The 18,861-nt window shown below is 34.7% G+C and overlaps 1 protein-coding gene across 1 annotated transcript in view; it reads right to left on the bottom strand.

Moving 5' to 3' along the window:
* Nucleotides 1-18,861, bottom strand: part of Itprid1 (ITPR interacting domain containing 1) — an 85,690-nt gene that overhangs the window by 47,467 nt on the left and 19,362 nt on the right. The window contains exons 5-8 of the mRNA XM_026401572.2: nucleotides 18,006-18,092; nucleotides 15,859-16,061; nucleotides 12,151-12,725; nucleotides 10,062-10,119 (exon numbers count right to left, since the gene is read on the bottom strand). Coding sequence (XP_026257357.2) covers nucleotides 10,062-10,119; nucleotides 12,151-12,725; nucleotides 15,859-16,061; nucleotides 18,006-18,092 — 923 coding nt within the window. The remainder of the gene's footprint in view (nucleotides 1-10,061; nucleotides 10,120-12,150; nucleotides 12,726-15,858; nucleotides 16,062-18,005; nucleotides 18,093-18,861) is intronic.

Below are 18,861 nucleotides of genomic sequence, written 5' to 3'. Positions count from 1 at the left end.
ATATTTTTGTCTCTTAACTGTATGTCTTTAATCACTTTGTCATGAAGGAGAAAAAGTAGTCAAACTTTAAGAACATAAAGAAATAAATGACAAAAGGTACCTAAAAATACAATTAGAAAAGCAAAATAAAATTAGAGACCAAGACATAAAAATGTCTCATGCAGAAAATAAATGAAGAGTTGCAAAATCTATTTTTAAATCACAAAAGAACTCCAGTACAACTATTATATTTAAAATCAGGTATTAATTACTATGAATTCCATTTTAGGAAATATATAGATGTGTGCATGTGTGTTGCATCTTATATAATTCTTTTATATATATAAACTTTGTGTTCATATATAAATGCTATGCAAATTTTATTGTTTTACATATGTTATAAATTTTATATAACAAATAACTGAAATTAACCAATTAATATAATCAATATGCTAAATTAGGAAATTTAGAGTACCATACTCATATTGTAGAATGATAATAAATAATTTATCTATATAGATAAATATCATGTATCTATATAGATAAATAAAATGTTTATTATCAAGCAGCAATGATAATAAACAATTTATCTATATAGATTAATATCATAAATATAAGGTAGATATAAATTGGATACATAGGCATATAAGATATATTAATTTTAGCAAACTTGTGTGTTAATAATGCACACACAAAGTAAAAGTACAGAAATATGCAAGGGAATTATAAACACCAAATTCAGAACCCTGGTTAATTCTGGGAGGAAAGAAGAGAAGGAGGACATGAGATTAGAAAAGGTAAACCCAGGACTCCTACTGTATCTGTAATGATTCCTTTTAAAGAAATTCTGAAATGACTATGACCAAACCAAAGGTTGCATTTTAATAGAGCTTTTGGGTGGCTTCAAGGAGTAAATATCTGCAGTGTTTTTCTATACTTTCCATTGATTTGAAAGATTTTTCAGATATTTCATGTTTTTTTAACAAAAAATTAATAAAACCCAAAGATATCAAAAGGAATTTTGGTAAATAAGAAGTGTGTAAAATGATCAATTTTCACACTCAGCTCCAATCTAAGAAATACAAATTGATATTACTCTCAGACAAATGAATTTTAAATTAGTGGAGGTTTAGGAGTCTGTGAAATCTAATATTGGCCAAGAAACATATTAGAACAATGTGTGTCAGAAACCTTCAACTGTGTTCACATCCTGACCTTCATGGACCCGCTAGAAAGTTATCCTAAGGGCCATAAAAGAGCTATGAAAAATTAGAACTAGCCTAAATGTCCAGTAAGGAGAATTTTTAAAATAATAATACATAAAATGGATGTCAGGCAATCATTAAAAAAGAGAATACAACAATCAGGAGACAAGATATAAAACACTAAATATCCAACACTAAATTTCCTAATTTAGCATATTGACTATATTAATTGTTAATTTCAGTTATTTGTTATATAAAATTTATAACATATGTAAAACAATAAAATTTGCATGGCATTTATACATGAACACAAAGTTTATATATATATATATATATATATATATATATATCTCTTTATGAATTATATAAGATGCAACACATGCACATCTATATATTTCCTAAAATGGAATTCATAGTAATTAATAACTGGTTTTAAATATAATAGTTGTACTGGAGTTCTTTTGTGATTTAAAAAAAGATTTTGCAGCTCTTCATTTTATTTTCTGCATGAATGTTTTTATGTCTTGTCTCTAATTTTATTTTGCTTTTCTAATTGTATTTGTATGTACCGTTTCTCTTTTATTTCTTTGGGTTCTTAAATTTGACTTTTTCTCCTATAAAAGAGTTAGTGCTTGGATTTTACTTACCATATCACTTGTTTTTGCTTTCTACATTACTAATTCTCATGTATTTTCATTAATCTCTAATTATGCTCATTTTATTATTTTCATGACTTCTAGAGGCAGTTTATTTTACTTATTGGATAATGAAAGTAATCAATGCTATGAATTTGCCTCAGATTGCTGATTTTGCTACAACTCTGATTTTAATAAAACACCTTTATCGTTATTTAAGTTATCTGGATTCATAGTTTTAACTTATAATTTTCTACATTTTATTTAGGATGGTAAACACAGCCATTAACTGTTGGGATTGTTAGTTTGTTTATCTGGGTTTGGAAATTGTTGTGTCTACTTTTACTATTGAATGTCAATGTTATTATATACATTTATGTCTATGGAAAAGCGGCCTTTACTGTTTGCATCTGTATGAAAAAATTAATGAAATAATCTTTGCATTTATGCATTGTTTGACATTTAAGTAGATATTTCAAGAATTTTGGCAAAGAACACTTATTTCAATATTTTTGTATTAAATGAATGTTATTAATTATAAGATTAATATCTTTTGATCATCCTTTTAATTTCATGCTCTTTCTGTAAAAGACTGAGAGAAATATTAAAACATTATGTTTTTATTGTGTCCATTTCCTGTGGTATTGCCAGAAGTTTTTGCTATGGAGTGTTATGAAAATAACATATGCACATCGCAACAAAAGAAAATTAAAAGATGCCAATTAATTTAACACATTTCAGTTTCCCTTCTGTTAAAGTATTATCATTAACAGTTCCTTTTACATTCATCCAGAAGCATTTTATGCATACTTTCATGCAATAGAAACATACTATTTTAATACAAAAGAGTGCACATACAGAATCTTTTGCACATAGCTTTTTTCTCATTTAACAACTCCATTTTTTTTTGTTTTTTTGTTTTTTTTTTTTTTTTTTGCAGTGCTGGGGATCAAACTCAGAGCCTCATGCTTGATAGGCAAGTATTTGGCCACTGAGCTATAACTATATCCTCAAGCCACATGAGAGATCTTTCTTTATCAATACATAAAATTCTTCCTCATTTTTCAAAATAATGACTGAATAGTTTTTAATGTAGGGATGTAACATAGTTTCTCAAAGAATATTAATTTGGGGTGTATGTAGGTTGTCTTTAGCTTGTTATTATTGTAGTATGAATTATTGTAGTATGAATCTTTGTGTGTACATTGGATTCTGTTGGCAGGTTAAAATCCAGGGCTGAAATAAATGCATCAAAAGCTACATCCATTTTAAACTGTCACATCAAACCACAAAGTAATTATGACAATTTAATTTCAAACCAATAGTGGGTGTCTATTTAACACTTCTTCTCTCACTTTATATTACTAAACCTTTAAATAGTTGCTAATGTGATAGACAAAAAAATGAAGTTGAACATGTTTTGCACTTCCTGTGGATCTTTTATATTTATTCCTTCAGAGTGCCCATGTATTTCCTTTCCCTATTAATCTAATAAGATGATCTTGCTGTTTTTCTTATTGATTTATGTGGGCTTTTAAAAACATTAATAGAGTCAGCTTTTATATATTGGATATTAAGCTATTTGGAAAATAGTGATTTATGATTATTAATTCTTTTCTTTTAAATACCTTTATTTTATTAATTTATTTATATGCAGTACTGAGGATTGAACCCAGTGCTTCACACATGTCAGGCAAGTGCTCTACCACTGAGCCACATAGCCCTAATTATTAATTCTTAAATGAGGTTTATAATTTGTTAATTTCTAAATTTCTATTTTATTTTTAAAATTTTCCTTTGCCTTAAAGTATCTACTATTAGATTTTAATATTATAGCCCCTGATTGATTTTTGTCTTTCTTTTCTTATCGTATGGCCAATCTTTCAGAATTAACCTTCCTTAATAAGTTTGTTATAATAAAGTACATTTAAATAAAGCATTATTGTAATTTTTAAATCATAAGTATTTTAGCATTTTATTTTTCATAAGCTTTAATAATAATTAATTAAATTTTAACATATATTTTGTGGATTCTACTACTTGAGTTCATTTTCCCATGCCATTTTTTGGTTATTCTAGAGTGCTTTAAGTAACATCTTATTTAGAGGAAGAATAAAAACAGCTGATAAACTAAGGGTCTTACATGTGTTAACTTATTTAATATTTTAATAATACCATGAAGTAGATGCTTTTATGAATCCTATTTTTATTTTCTTTAGATGAAGACTTGGAGATTGCATAATTTGTCTAGAGGAACTGAGCTGGCAATTGCTACACTGTAGTATTGGAATCTAAGAAAGCTGAAATTTGCTTCCTATATCCATGATCCAAGCATGTCCTCACTCTGTGGAAGACACTGTCCTAGAGGTGAAGTGGGAGATACAGAGGGTGACTCCTCCTATCTTTGAAAATAACTTCAGGCTACTTTTATAGATAAGAGAAGAATATGGCCAGGTACAAAATCATTGGTTCTTACTTTTCCATTTCTAAATTATAGTATATTAGTTTATTTTCATCCACTATTTAGTGTTATTTATGAATGTTTTAATTTTTTCTTATTTGTGATTAATTTATGCTTTTCTATCTGGATGTTTGTGGATGCTATATCCTTCTAATTTGTGCATTTTACTATTATCATTAGGTTTTCTCATTTCATTGATGTGCTTGGATTTAATAAAAACAAATTTTGATGCAACAGTTATTTAATCAAAGCATAATACACACATAAAAAGTCAAATTGTACTAAAAGAGCATGCAAAGAAAATGAATTCCTGAAAGGTAACCACTTTACTTCCTTTCCAAAAGGGATTCTCCTAGTCATGCAGTTTATTTCTAAATAATGTGTATTATTGCTATTTCTTAATTTACATTAGCAACTTATTACAATTATTATTGAGTGTTTTACATGCTCAGGATCTTCTTATCCCCTTTCATGAATTAACTCATTTTATCTTCCCAACAACTGTGTGAATAGATTGCTATTGTTTTATATTTAAGGAAATGAGGAAGTAAACTGACTTGCTCTAGGTCACATAAAAGTAGTAACTAGCTATAATTTGAGTCTGGATCTATTTGGTTCTATCATAAATGACAGAATTGGCTTAATTATACTGCTAGTCTACTTTCTATCATTATCATCTGTCTATCCACCTCTATATGTATGACTCTAATATTGGTGACGGTTTTATATCCTTATTTTTACAATCTACTTAAATTCAATATTGTACCACTACATGTAAAATGTAGAAGGCTTATTGTATTCTTGCTCCATTTACCAATTCCTCCATCCTCTATGGTATAAATTATCATGTATTACATCAGCATATGGCATAAAACAACACAATACAGTGTCCATCTTGCAGAGCAGGTATGCTCTTAATGAGTTTGTTTTATCTGAAAATGTCTTTATTTTATCTTTATTCCTGATTATTTTATCTTTATTCTTTTATCTTTAGTTTCCATTTTCTCTAATGAGATGTCTCGGCATTCAAATCTTAATTCCCTTATCACATTTCTGTGCCTGCTTTGAACATGTTTTCTTATCTTTGATTTTTATGACTTTGATCATAACACTGTTTAGGTATAATTTTCTGTTATTTATTCCACTTTGAGTTTACTGAACTTTGAATCTATAAATGTCTCTGTGAGTGAATTAGGAAAAATTTTCACATTTATTTCTTCCAGTATTTTTCTCTTTAGTCCTTTCCTCTTCTCTGTCTGTAACTACAAATGCTTCACCTTTTTATATTTCTTGTCTCACAGGAACTTGAAATTCAGAAAAAATTTTATGTACTTTTTAATCTCTTTTTTCCCTTGTTCTCCTGATTGTTGGATGATTGTTATATCTCCAAGTTCACCAAGTCTTCATTTTATCATTTAACCTGCTGTTAAATTTATTCAATGGGTTTTGAATGACAAAACTGTAATTTTCACTTACAGAATTTCCATTTCATCCTGTATCTGTATTATTTCTATTTTTCTTTTGAGATTTGCTATCTTCCCATTTATTATAGGACATTTCCCTTTACATTCTTCAGTGTGACTCTAATACCCCACCTAAAGCACTTATTTGCTCACTCCAGCATATGGATTTTCTCATGGCTTGTTTCTACTAATTACCCCCCACTATGGGTTACATTCTTTTATTTTTTCATATGTCCAGTACATTCTTACTGTGCCTGGATATTGGGAATTGTACATTGTTTTAGGAGGCAGGAAACTTGCCTGGAATCAAATTTAAAATGGAAATTTTCCTTTAATCTTAGATGAAATTCTTGAAGTCTTTTCTATGCATTTGAGTTCACATATTGGCCAGAGATATGGACAGATTTCAAGATTAGAATTTAGGGATTTTCCAATCTCTCTCTTTTCTGGGATTTCCCCTTGACACACACATACTCACACACACACACTCACTTTCCAGCTATTGCCATTGTCCCAGGTTCTGTCTTCTGATTTTTCTGGGTAGTAAGACTACTACTGTCTGTTGGAGGGTTAGAATGGTTCCTGCCTTCAGGTTAAAAGTCTTCATAAAAATTTTTATTTATTCAAATTTGTTATATATGAGAGCAGAATGCAATTCAATTCATATTACACATATAGAGCATAATTTTTCATGTCTTTGTTTGGGACAAAAGTAGAGTCACACCATTCGTGTCTTCATACATGTAATTGGGGTAATGATGTCCATCTCATTCCCCAGTTTCCTACTCCCATTCCCCCTCCCTTTCCCTCCCTTTAAATGATGCACCTTTACCCTTTAAATAGCATTTTTAATCATTTCCCTCTTCTCTTTATGTTACCTTGTCATTTCCCTTTATCCTATTTAAAGTTCATCTATTTCTCCCATGCCCCCCGATCCCCATTGTATATCAGAGAAAACATTCAGCATTTGTTTTTTTTGGACTTGGCTAACACTTAGCATTATATTCTCCAACTCCACCCATTTACCTGCAAATGCCATGATTTTATTCTCTTTAAATGTTGAATAATATTCCATTGTGTGTGTGTGTGTGTGTGTGTGTGTGTGTGTGAAGTAAATTCTTACTGTGCCTGGATATTGGGAATTGTACATTGTTTTAGGAGGCAGGAAACTTGCCTGGAATCAAAGTTTCCCTATCCATTCATCTGCTGTAGGGCATCTAGATTAGTTCCACAATTTAGCTATTACGAATTGTGCTGCTATAAACATTGATGTAGCTTCATCACTATACTATGCTGTTTTTAAGTCCTTTGGGTATAGATCAAGGAGTGGGATAGTTGGGTCAAATGGTGGTTCCATCAAAGTTTTCCAAGGAATTTCCATACTGTTTTCCATATTGGCTACACCAATTTGCTGTCCCACCAGCAATGTATGAGTGTGCCTTTTTTCCCACATCCTCACCAACACTTATTATTGTTTGTATTTTTAATAGCTGCCATTTTGACAAATCATCTAATCAATAAATGGGTCAAGGAACTGAGCAGACACTTCCCAGGTTAAAACTCTTTTAATAAAGGAAACTGACCCAAGTGTTCAAGTATTGACTCCCTATCCCACCCCAACACCCTATTTGCCTGCTCTTGTGTACTCTTTAGTGTCCTTAGATAGGCATTTAAAAAATATTTTGTCCAGAGTTTGTAGTAATCTGTGGGAGGATTGGCCCATTAGGACTTACTTATCTATTATCAGAAATAGAATCAGATAATGTCAATCATGTCTGAAAGGAATCTTAACTTTACTTACTGGAGATTGTTTTCTTTGCAGATACAATCTCCTCATACATATATTCATTTCCAAGAATTTCTAATGTTTCCTTGCACTCATGCTTTGAGTAATAGGGGCATTTCTTCTGAATCTGATTCTTAAAATACTCAATCTTTTTGTGGTAATTTTTCTTGTGTTTATCCATTTCATAAGGAATGAAAGTATGCCATGTTCAATTTGATAAGTAGGATTCATTTGGAAATTTTGACCTCTAGTAAACACCTCCCTTTAATCCCTAGATGATTCTTCCTTTACAGTTGTCTGCAATTGGGTTGGGGTTTTGGCTCAATAGTACAGCGATTGCCTAGCACGTGTGAGGCACTGGGTTTGATCCTCAGCACCACATCAATCAATCAGTCAATCAATAAAATTATTATGTCCCATCTACAACTAAAAATATTTTTAAAAAGAAAAGAATTGTCTGCATCCTCATTCACCATTATATCCCACAGCATTATATCACCCTTATAGTACTCAGAGCTTCTGGAATGTAGATGATGTACCTTTACCCTTTAAATAGCACTTTTAATCATGTCCCTCTTCTCCTTGTGTTACCTTGTCATTTCAGTGATGAATTTTCAGAGGTGAAGGTAGGACAGTACATCTGGGGCTTTGAGTCTCCATTTTCTATAGGAAGTCACCTTGCTTAAATTCATTTAGAAATTGCTGAAGTACATCTTTCCTGCTAAGGTACTTTGCATGTGTAGAGACCATACCGACTTAAAGTGATTTGCAATTAAATTTTAAAGATATTTGAAGATATTATCACATGCCTGTGTATTTGTGTATAGTGTGTGGAACGTATGGCTTAAAACAAGGTACTCTTATCTCTCAGGGTTTTGTGAGCTAGATAGCTCAGTTGTGGGGCTTCACTTGGATTTGGAATCTGGATTAGAATCATTTGAAAGGTTAACAAAGCTGGACATCATTGAAGGCTTATCCATGGGGGAGCACACTCAGGGCTGTCCACCAAAGTGCCTGCACATGTCACCCCAGGTAACTTGGGCTTCTCACAACATGGGCTCTGGGTTTCCAGCAGGACTGTTTCAAGAATGACTTCCCAAGAGCCAGGAAGCAGGTGAGTGGGCTAAGGGCTACATCACTTCTGCCATATTCGGTTCATCAAAATATTCCACGTGCCTTTATATTTCAAATTAAGTGGTCTATTAAACAGTGGTCTATTAAATTTTAGTTAAAATGCAGATATGATGTGTACATATTGTGGATCTAAGTAATCACATATCTAAGATCATTACCTCATTAATTCAACTAATTTTTCTTATTAGATTTCAGTCCATTTTTTTTTCATTTTGTAAGTTAACAACACTCTTTTTGAAAGTAATAAATCTCATTTGTGGTCCAGATTTTCTCCATTAGGCTAGCCTTAACCTTATCTCACTTTACTTTCTCAGTTTGAGGTTAAATGTAGATTAGTAATTCTTGGCCTAACTTCCTAAATCATTTTTTTTTTTTGCATAATTGGAATGGCTTACATGATATCAGTAGACCTCTTAAACTAATGTCAAGGAAGGCAGTTTCTATTGGCAGGGGGACCTCCAGCTTCATTGAGAAGCATTCAATTAGATAGAAAACAGATGCTTATTTTTGTCTTATAAACCTCAATGCAGGTTATGTGGTAATTACTTCAAAGAGCAGGATAACAATTTATGTAATCAGCAGGACCCTATAATTACTAATGCATAATTTCTAAACAGCATTTAGCAAAATGAGGCCTATACATACACTTCGTAATGGAAAAGATGTGTTTGACACCACACTAAATTAAATTAAAAATTTGCATATTTTTTTTCCAGGAAATGCACTAGCTTCATCTGCTCTATTTTGCTTGACTAATCAATGCCTCCGTCTAGCTCCATTAGAGGATCATGGAAATGCTGAATCACTATGATAACTGCATGAGAGCATTAGGTCCGGGAGTGAAGAAAGACTTCCTCTTCTGTGACAGGAATGAGAGAGCACCCTTCTAAGAGGACATCTGGAAGTCAGATCTAGACAACTTGTTTCCACTGAGAGCTGAACATCAAGGTCATACAAAGTTTAGAATGTAAGTGCTGGTAGAGAACTTAAAATTATCTGTACTTATCTTTCATCATAGTTAGGAAGAGGATCAATAAAAAGATATGACTTGTGCAATATCAAGCAGTTGGTAGTCTGAATAGGAAGGTATTCACCTAGTTAGTCCTATCTGAAATCCATTCAGTTAAGGTAGGCAGATCATAACTGAGTTGGTGTTAGACATCCACACACTCCATTAGCCCTAGGGATATCAAACCTTTTTTCCTAGTAAGTATTTTAAAATTCACATGTACACATTTGCACTAAGGCTAGATTGTTAACAGCTAAAATGATGCATAATGTAGGGTATCTTCTGGAGATAATTCAAGCTCTCCACATATTTAAGAAAGTTAAGCCAGTTGTTTACATTCTCTTTCTGAAAGGTCATGAATGCAGTCATTGACCTTGATGACTTCTTACCTACAGTTCCTGAAGTCAGGTCAAGAGAGTTACCAGTCTCTTCTTCAAAGCTCTGGACCTAAGGCATCAAATTGCAACAATCTCATTAGAATTTTTTTTTTCATAAAGATTCTCTTCATTTAGTTAACTGTCTACTGGCAACTTGTAAGTAGGGTAAACATGAATTCCTCATCTCAAATAGTTTATAGTCTGCTGGAGGAGATGGTAAGGATGAAGTACCCAAGATAAAGATTTAAAGAGTTCAGGAGAAGGGAAGAAGGTGAGGATACACAATTCTTCTTGGGAGATATAAATTTTAATTGAATTCACGTAATAATATTATTATGAAAGACTTTTTTGCTATCAAGAACACATTAAAAATATTTGGAGAAACTAAGTTAATTTGGCTTGCTAAACTATGGAGAATAATTCAAAAAATTGAAGTGCTATATAGTGCCTAGATGGATAAAAGAAAATTTAATTTACAAATCAATGGAGCATAATTTATTTTTGATATTTATTAGAAACTAATAAATAATACTCTATCAAGGAGAATAAGGCTATATTAAAACAAAATAATAAATATTACTTTAAAAATGGTAATGTACTTTACTATAGAAGCATGATGCAGAAAAAAGAAAGTATAAGAAAACAGTTACTGCTAACATCTTGAAGTGTTTCTTCGCAAGTTTTCTTTTTTGTAAATTTATCCTGAATATGATGATGTAGTCAATTTTTTTCATTCAAAATTTAGAAGGAAAGCTTTCCACCCACATCATATAGTTTCTTTGAAAGCACCATTTTCATGACTGCCTGGTAGGCCATAATTTAAATGTACATTAATTTACATAACAACTCTCCAATTGTTGGAATGTTTTAAAAATTTTGCAACTAACAATAATATCTTTGTGTATCTATTTCTACATATCATTTTATTTATTGGGGATTGATATCTAAATATTGAAAGCTGAATCAAAGGACATAAACATTTTAAATATTGTGGTTATATGACCAAAAAAAAAGATGCAGGATTAAACATATTTTGAATAAATTTTTATGTCTTTGTGGGGCAGGGAGGGCTGGTGATAGATTATATTTACTTAATTAAATCCTATTCTTCTTTTAATATTTTAGTTAAGCTTTATTTCCCATAATTTCCATGATCCTCTTAGACCCCCCTGGCTGGTTAAGAATCCTTTTAATTGCTGCCTGGATACACCAAAACAAGTCTATAGATTGCCTTAAAAGTATGTTTGCAGACCTGCCACTGTCCCACGTTATGATTTTCTAACACTTCTCTGGAGCTCCCTTCAAAGCAGATTCTATTACCAGTTCTGGGCTGTTCTGTCTGTGGCTGGCACATAGAAGGCTCAATGGAGAGGTGACCCCACCTGGGGATTATATGAATAGAAGAGAGTGGAAAGATGTATGTATTTGGGGGTTGGGGGACTAAGAAGTACTGGTAGAGATCTAAATGAGAGTGAAAATTAGTGTGACTGTAGGTGACATGAAGGAGCAGAGAGTACGTGCGAAAAAGGTCAAGACATATGAATACCAACAAACCCCAGAGAAAATAAAACTAACCCCCTAACATCAAAACCCACTGGATTCTACTGCTTTGCCCCTGGCACTGTAGTAGGCATGGCAGAGAAAACATTTCCAAGACACAGTCCCTGGTCTCCAAGCTGCTGAGAGGTGAGACCTGGAGGGGCCACTGACTCATGTGCAATTTTCTTACAAAACAAGCTGTGAGAACACGGCGGGGGAATTGTCAGGGCAGGTTTCACTGAGAGGGCAGTAGCTGATGTGACCCTTAAAGGTGAAACGTGAAGTTAGCATACTGATCATACAAAGCACACTGAGATGCATCATAAAACAGTGAGCACAAGCAACTCATGGATTAATCTGTGGGCCAGACAAAGAAAAGGAAGTGAAGAAAGTTCATTTCATACTAGATTATTTCTGACTCAAGCAAGTAGAATAGCTTTAAATGTCTTAGACCAAACTGAATTAGGAATAATAACCATTGACAGGATGAAAGATAGTTAAGTGAGAGTTGGAAGGCAGGTTATACCCCTTAGGATGCTGAGCACGTAGGTACAACACTGACCTCTTCCATTTCAAAGGAGTCTGGTCCTTTACCCACAAGATGAGGCATGTTCCTGAGCTTGTTAATGTGGATCAAATTCTCCTTCCGAGCTCTGTCCCTGACTGATCCCTCAGGCACGTGGGAAAGAGAAGCCTGCTTGGCCAGCATGGGTGAGCGAGGCCACTGCTTGCCCAGAAGATCTCGGGGAGGGTGACAAGGTGTCAAGTCATCACAGGCTTGCGCAGACCAATGCTCCGCCAAAGGAGACACATGGCTTTGGTTGTGGCTGATTGAGGCTGCTGGTAACTCTGTCCCACGCTCACAAGGTTTGGCAGAAGGGATAAAAATTCTGTCTTTCATCTTGAAAGATTCAGATGCTTCTGGGTCACAGTCCCTCTGGATATGCCATCTCGAGGCTCTCCGTAAAATCTTTCTTGTTCTTCTTTGAGGCTCTTTAGCCCCACTCGCTGCCCTTCTTCGAATCCTGTCTCCTCTGGCTTTCTCCTCTGCGGGGCTCTGTGGGAGGTTGACATCATTCAGTAGAGATGAGAAGGCATTGGTTACGTGGTCCAGGATTTCCAGCTGCCGGAAACGACCTGAAGAATACAAGGAACGCAAACGTTTTACACTGAGTTTTCTCAGCAAAACTGCACTGATGCGGTGGATGGTGTTGTCAAAATGGAAAAGTTGGTTGCCATGTGATTTTCAAGACGGGGAGGACTTTGAACTCTTGAAAGTAAATTTTTACACATATCTTTGCTCGTATGGAGATGATTCTCCAGTGTAATGAGAAATCCTTGTGCTATGGAGAAAGTCAACACCTCTTAAATGTAGCTGAATATACATAGCTATATGGATTATATGTCCTCATTTTTAGGTGTTAATTTATTAAAAACTATGGACATGTATGAGTCTATACACCTATATGTATTAAATTAACTGTAAAAGAATGAACCTGGCTCTTTCAACATGAAGCAGCCTGAGTATTCTTCTCACAGCTTCATGGGGTCAATATCTCATCATGACCTCCATCACCTCCATCATCTCCAGAACTAGAGAGTGTGGAATGGCTGGCATATGGAGCCAGAAGGCCTGGATGCAAATCTCAGGTGAATCATTGCTGGAACTTCAACCCTGACTACATGAATGAATAGTTAGTGTTAATCTCTATGCCAGACATAGTAAATGGTCAGTTTTTTTCTCTTTTTTTTTAATCTTGGAATCATGACTGTTTTATATATGTGTCATATTTGCTGTGAGCATCAAAAAAAGTTGTAAAACATGCTGCTATGAAAGTATCAGCCGTTAAATGATTTCAATGTGCAAGACAGGAAGGAAATGTATTTTACTCAGTCTTTCAAGAGAAAGAAGTCATGAATGCAAAAATGCATTTGTCTTTCAAAACAAACCCGCTCATCTTGTAAGTCTTTATGGATGATCTGGCTTCAGTATTCAGGTAATATATGCAAGTGTTGACTTAGCAGAGGGTGAGGCCTAATGTACTAAGGGTTCATTTGAGGATACTTTGCCAGTTTGAAAAAGTATTTTTGGTATCTGAAGATAATGAAGCCACAGTAATGGAAACAAAACACTCAATCTATTTCACAGCCCTTTTTTTAAAACTCGGTGACAGCATGCAGGGTTGCATAGCCCAGCGAGGGCCAAGGACCACATGGGAGGGGAAGGTGCTGTCCTCTGCACGTTTTTTTTGTTTTTTTTCCCACCATCACAGCAATGCTGGGCACATCTTTACACTTACCTGCTTCTTTCACTGGAAAGGAAAAGATATTAACTCATCATCCTCCAAAAAATTATGAGGGATTTCCCATAGAGGACTGTGTTATTCTTTTAACACCTATAGGAATTTGGGTTTGGGATGTTTCAGAATAATTCTGATTAAATTCCTCCCCCCAAGTTAAGCTTTAGTTGAAACCAAATCTCTTTTGTGAGCCAGAGGGTAAGATTGAAGCATAATTCAGCTTTTATGATTGTCTCCCATCTACCCCATAGCAGGTTTTTATACTTAGACAAAGCCTATCAAATTAATTGGTTCAGTCAATTCAGAGAACACAATAGTCTGAAGAGTTGGATGAGTGTCTTCTTTTATTTTTGCCTTTGGGTAGACTGAACAATGGACGAATTGATTCTCACCCTCATGTTTGAATTTTTTTTTCTCCTGACTTTGAATGAGACATACATCTCCAATCTATCTTTCTAACAGCCAACTAATTTTGTTATTGCTAGTTTTACATTTGACCTTCTCAGCAGCCTTGAATCAAAAGTGTATTGTTAAGTAGCAGAAATAAGAGGGCAGCCATTACAGGATTATGGGAAAACTCCTAGTTCCTCTAAAATCCATGTCGATTTCATTTGGAAAGTGTTTCCTTCACAGATCAGTTCAAACACTGCTCAAGAGTTTGTAAATGTCCTTATTTTTCCCAAATAAAGAATTGATCAAGAAGCTTACATCTCTGTGGGACTCAGAAGAGAAGACAACAAAGAACAATATTAATTGCTTCTAAAAAAATAAAGAAAATTCACATCACAACATGTTCAGGTTGATATACTCCCTTTCAAAAACCCCATTGCTTCAATTTTAAAACCCATTTCATCTACATAGAAATAGAGAAGTGGAAACTAAAATAAGAAATCCACATGAAGTCCTGATTTCAGATAATTATTTGATGAAAAAAAATCACACTTCAGCTCCCTTTGACATTCCTTTCAGTGAATTTATTTATTTAAAATAATTTATTTCAGAAACAGAACTTTGCCGTTTTCCCCATCTAGAGTCACTCAAACTCTGTTCCATGGAGATATTCTTTGTTGCTCCAAGAGGGGGTTCTAAATTCAAATGATTTTTAAAATGCTGCATTTCTCCTCTAGGACACTGAAAATACACCTTTGATTTATTACATCAATCCTGTAGTAAATAAACTATAAGATATCCTCCCTCCAAATTATTCAAGCACAGTATGTGTACCTCAAGAACATCCTCAGGAATGTCCTAAAGAAAAGTCTTCCACTAATGACCAGTAGCAGAAACAGAACAATGTACAATAGCTATAAAGATTAGGCAGAGCTAGTCTACAAATCTGCAGGTATGACAGATTAATAACTACCACTTATAGCCCAGGTTGCCAATGGTGTGTGTCTAAGCCTCCCAGATGAGAAGGTGTCACCTGATGACCCAGATAAGCCTGGTCAGACCTTGGTTTCTCTGCTTCCTGGGTATGTGGTTGTGGTATATATTAGAGCTGCTCACCAGTATTACCAGTTTTCCTCTTGCCAGGGGCATATGGCAGGATTACATCTTCCTACCCCTTGGGGTATGTAAGCCTATGACATATTCTGGCCAATAGAATCTGAGAAGACCTGATACGTGTAGTTATGGGCAGAGGATTTAAGTGCTAACTATGGCTTTCCATTTCTACCCTTTTCCTGTTATTGCTACTAGTGACATTCCATATTGGTGGTATGTGGGGTGGGGGCGGGGAGCAATTCCTCAAATGAGGACTATTTGGAGCAGATCGATCCTTCTTCCAAATATACACACCAGCCCACAGTGGACATGTAGACTGATCAAGAAAGAAATCTCTTCTGCTTTAAGCTACTGTGCGAAAAGAACAGAATGTCACTACACACAGCCTACTAGTCTGTCCGTTCAATACTGTGGTCCACCCGGCCACTCACTGCCATTGCTGAGGTGCTCACAAGGTCGTCACTTACCATACAAGTTAGGATTCTCAATGTCCATCCGCTGCTTTTGAGCTTCAAGAAAAACACGGATGTTGATCCCTCTGGCTGCTGAGCTACAACCAAGGAATCTGGCTGGGATTTGTGTGCAGATGTCTGGCTCGTCAGCACCAAACCCCAGATCTAAGAGAATCTCCACTGGGTCTTTTTCCCAAAATTCCAGCCATTCAGGAATGCTGTGATTAAAAAAAAAATGAACATATATATGAGTCCCTTTATCCATAACACTTCACTGAAGCCTAAGCCACATTTTTCTAGTCACCCAAACTTCCAGAAACTGAGCGGAAGAGGAACCTGAACAGACAGATGGTGCCTTCACTAGCATTCATATATACTTACTTAAAGGACAGTCAGCCTCTGCACCGAGGGACTGCTCGCCTATACTTTACATACAATATCACGAGTTCATCCATCTGGCTTTTTTATTTCCCCAAGAGCAAATGTTAAATTAGACAGTGCAGGAAGATTGTGGAATGGATGCCAGAGATAGTGCACTGTCAACCACAAAGAAGTGGTAATTGATGGCAAGAGAAAAATATGGGGGAAAAAAAGTCAACAGTAGACTCGCAGAAGAATATTTTTAAAGAGTATTAGTGTGGAGCATACTCAGCTACATAATCTGTTGAGGATATTAAATGCAGAACCCCAGGGCTCATGTTTATGAATAATGATTTTAAGTCCCTAGGTAGGATTCACATGTTCTATCTCTCTTCTTTTTTTGGACTTGGTTGATAAACAAATGTTTGCATCAAATTGTTCTAGTCTGCTTTGTCACTGAAAATGATAAATATCCGTTATCTGGAATTTGTATTTATGTATACTAGTTCACTTCCCAGTTGTTGAGCTTCTTTTGAGTTGGAACTTTTAAAACTCATGGATTCTGGGAATCAGAACTTTTGATGAGGTTTTACCATATTTGCTTTTTTCTCTTTTTACTTCTTTCTTCTTTTTTTTTCCGCCTTTTTGTTTGATGTTAGTGTTCACCTTGACATGCAACACTGATGAGCTTATTTGCAATAGTTGAGATGATTTTATGGTCATGAACTTTTAGTCTCATGGCCAGGCCTGCTTAATGAAACCACCGGCAACACACTTTCACTTTCCAAGTAACATAGATATTTAGTGCTTTGCCTCTTGATTCAGTTACGTAAGAAAAGGTAGTCCAGCAACCTTCAATGGGAACTGAAATGGCTTGGCTTGTACATTTAGTCATAGAAATTACTTGGAAGAACTGGGAGTGCCCATCTGTCAATGATATGGACATAGGAACAAAAGGAGGTTCAAGGGAGAAAAAAATATCTGGCAAGAAGTCTAAATTATATGGGGGAAGACTTAATCCATTAGTCTATTGACCTTATTGCACAAAATTTTATTCAGCCCATGTATGCAAATATTTATTGAGTGTCTGTCATGTTCTAGCCTCTATGCTAGGCACCTATGGCACAAAAATGAATAAAGATAGTCCTTGCAATCCAAAAGTACAATCTCATGGCCAATAATACAATTATTGATTGGTTTGTCATTTAAAATTTTTGCAAATCATTATGAAAATATCACTGTTTTAAATTTTTTATTGAATTTTGCAAGAAATATTTAAAATATGCTTAACATGTTAAAAATTATAATATTACACACAAATATCTTTCTTACTTTCCTCATTGTCCCCAGTAATTCTGAGCCTTTTCCTCCTAAACCTATGTATATTCTTCTGGACATTATTCTATATAGCTATATAATGCTCCACAGATTCACTAGCTTGTTTTATAAATAGTAACACACTCTATGTATCTTTCTACATCTTGCTTTTTTCCCCTTAAAAGATATGCCTTGAAGATCTTTCTAATAGGTGCAGATCTACAGGGAATAAACTGTATATACAGGGCATATCTCTGCCTACTTTTTCAATCATTGCATGAAATTCCATAAAATGAATGGGCCAATGGTTTATTTGGCCATTTTTACATAACTATGGTTCTTGCAAGTTGGAATTTGGAAGTCCTTTGTTTATTCTCTCATCCATTCATTCAGCAAGTTTTTCTCAAGTCCTTATTTATAATTTTATAAAATTGGTTGTTGCCCAGAATGTATTTCTGGAGGAAAAATGTGTGGAAAACACATACCTTTGTGGTACACTTGTGGTAGAATGGCAAGAATTGAAACTGGTTCCTCTGGATAGAGTGGGAGTTTCAGAAAACTGATGCAGAGACCTACAACCAAGGGGGGAATGCCAACATGAGATGTTTTGATTGAGGTAGTTCCTGGGAGGTCACTGTCAATCTTTCCCTTCCAGATCAAATGTGCATTTCTCTTAGTTTCTAACAACCCCACATTGGCCACAACTTTGAAGAGACCAAGTGTGCAGCCCAGGGCTGATTCTCGTTTCAGAGCACTGTGTTATAGCAGGTGTGAGAATTTAAGTGTTAGGTGCCCAGCTACTGCTCATTATAAAGGTGACAGAGTGTCATACTCTTGGCAGATGGTAAATCATTGGGGAACCTTTTCAGGAACACAGCTTTGTTAGGTTCCAACCTTGGGGAAGAAGTTAAAATTATGTGCTGAAATAGGCACAGGGAACAGTCACTGAAGCAAATCCATGTTAATTCTATAATGGAAAAGAATTTCATATTGCAAGGAGAAAAATCTCGAAGTGCTATCCCCAGGGTTCTTGTGGCCATCCATATGCAACAGTAACAAACTCCTTTATTACTGAAAAGAAAAAAAATTAGTCACTCTATGCAATAGGTTTGCATTTACAAATCATTTGAAAGCACTTTCAAGGAGAGTGGAACATTATTATTATGTAGTTCAGTTTTATAAATCTCGGCTCTACCATGGGTCACATCTAGAATCGTCAAACACAATAGACAATACAATTAGACTTTATCAAAGACTCCAATGCAGAGGGCAGTGTTCCCAAGGACATCAAGTTCTCTTACTTGGGCTGCTGAATTTGTCTTTGTTCTGTCCACATTTAGG

The sequence above is a fragment of the Urocitellus parryii genome, chromosome 3, assembly GCF_045843805.1.
Source record: "Urocitellus parryii isolate mUroPar1 chromosome 3, mUroPar1.hap1, whole genome shotgun sequence".
In the NCBI taxonomy this organism is placed as follows: domain Eukaryota; kingdom Metazoa; phylum Chordata; class Mammalia; order Rodentia; family Sciuridae; genus Urocitellus; species Urocitellus parryii.
This window is presented reverse-complemented; position numbering and strand designations above follow the sequence as displayed.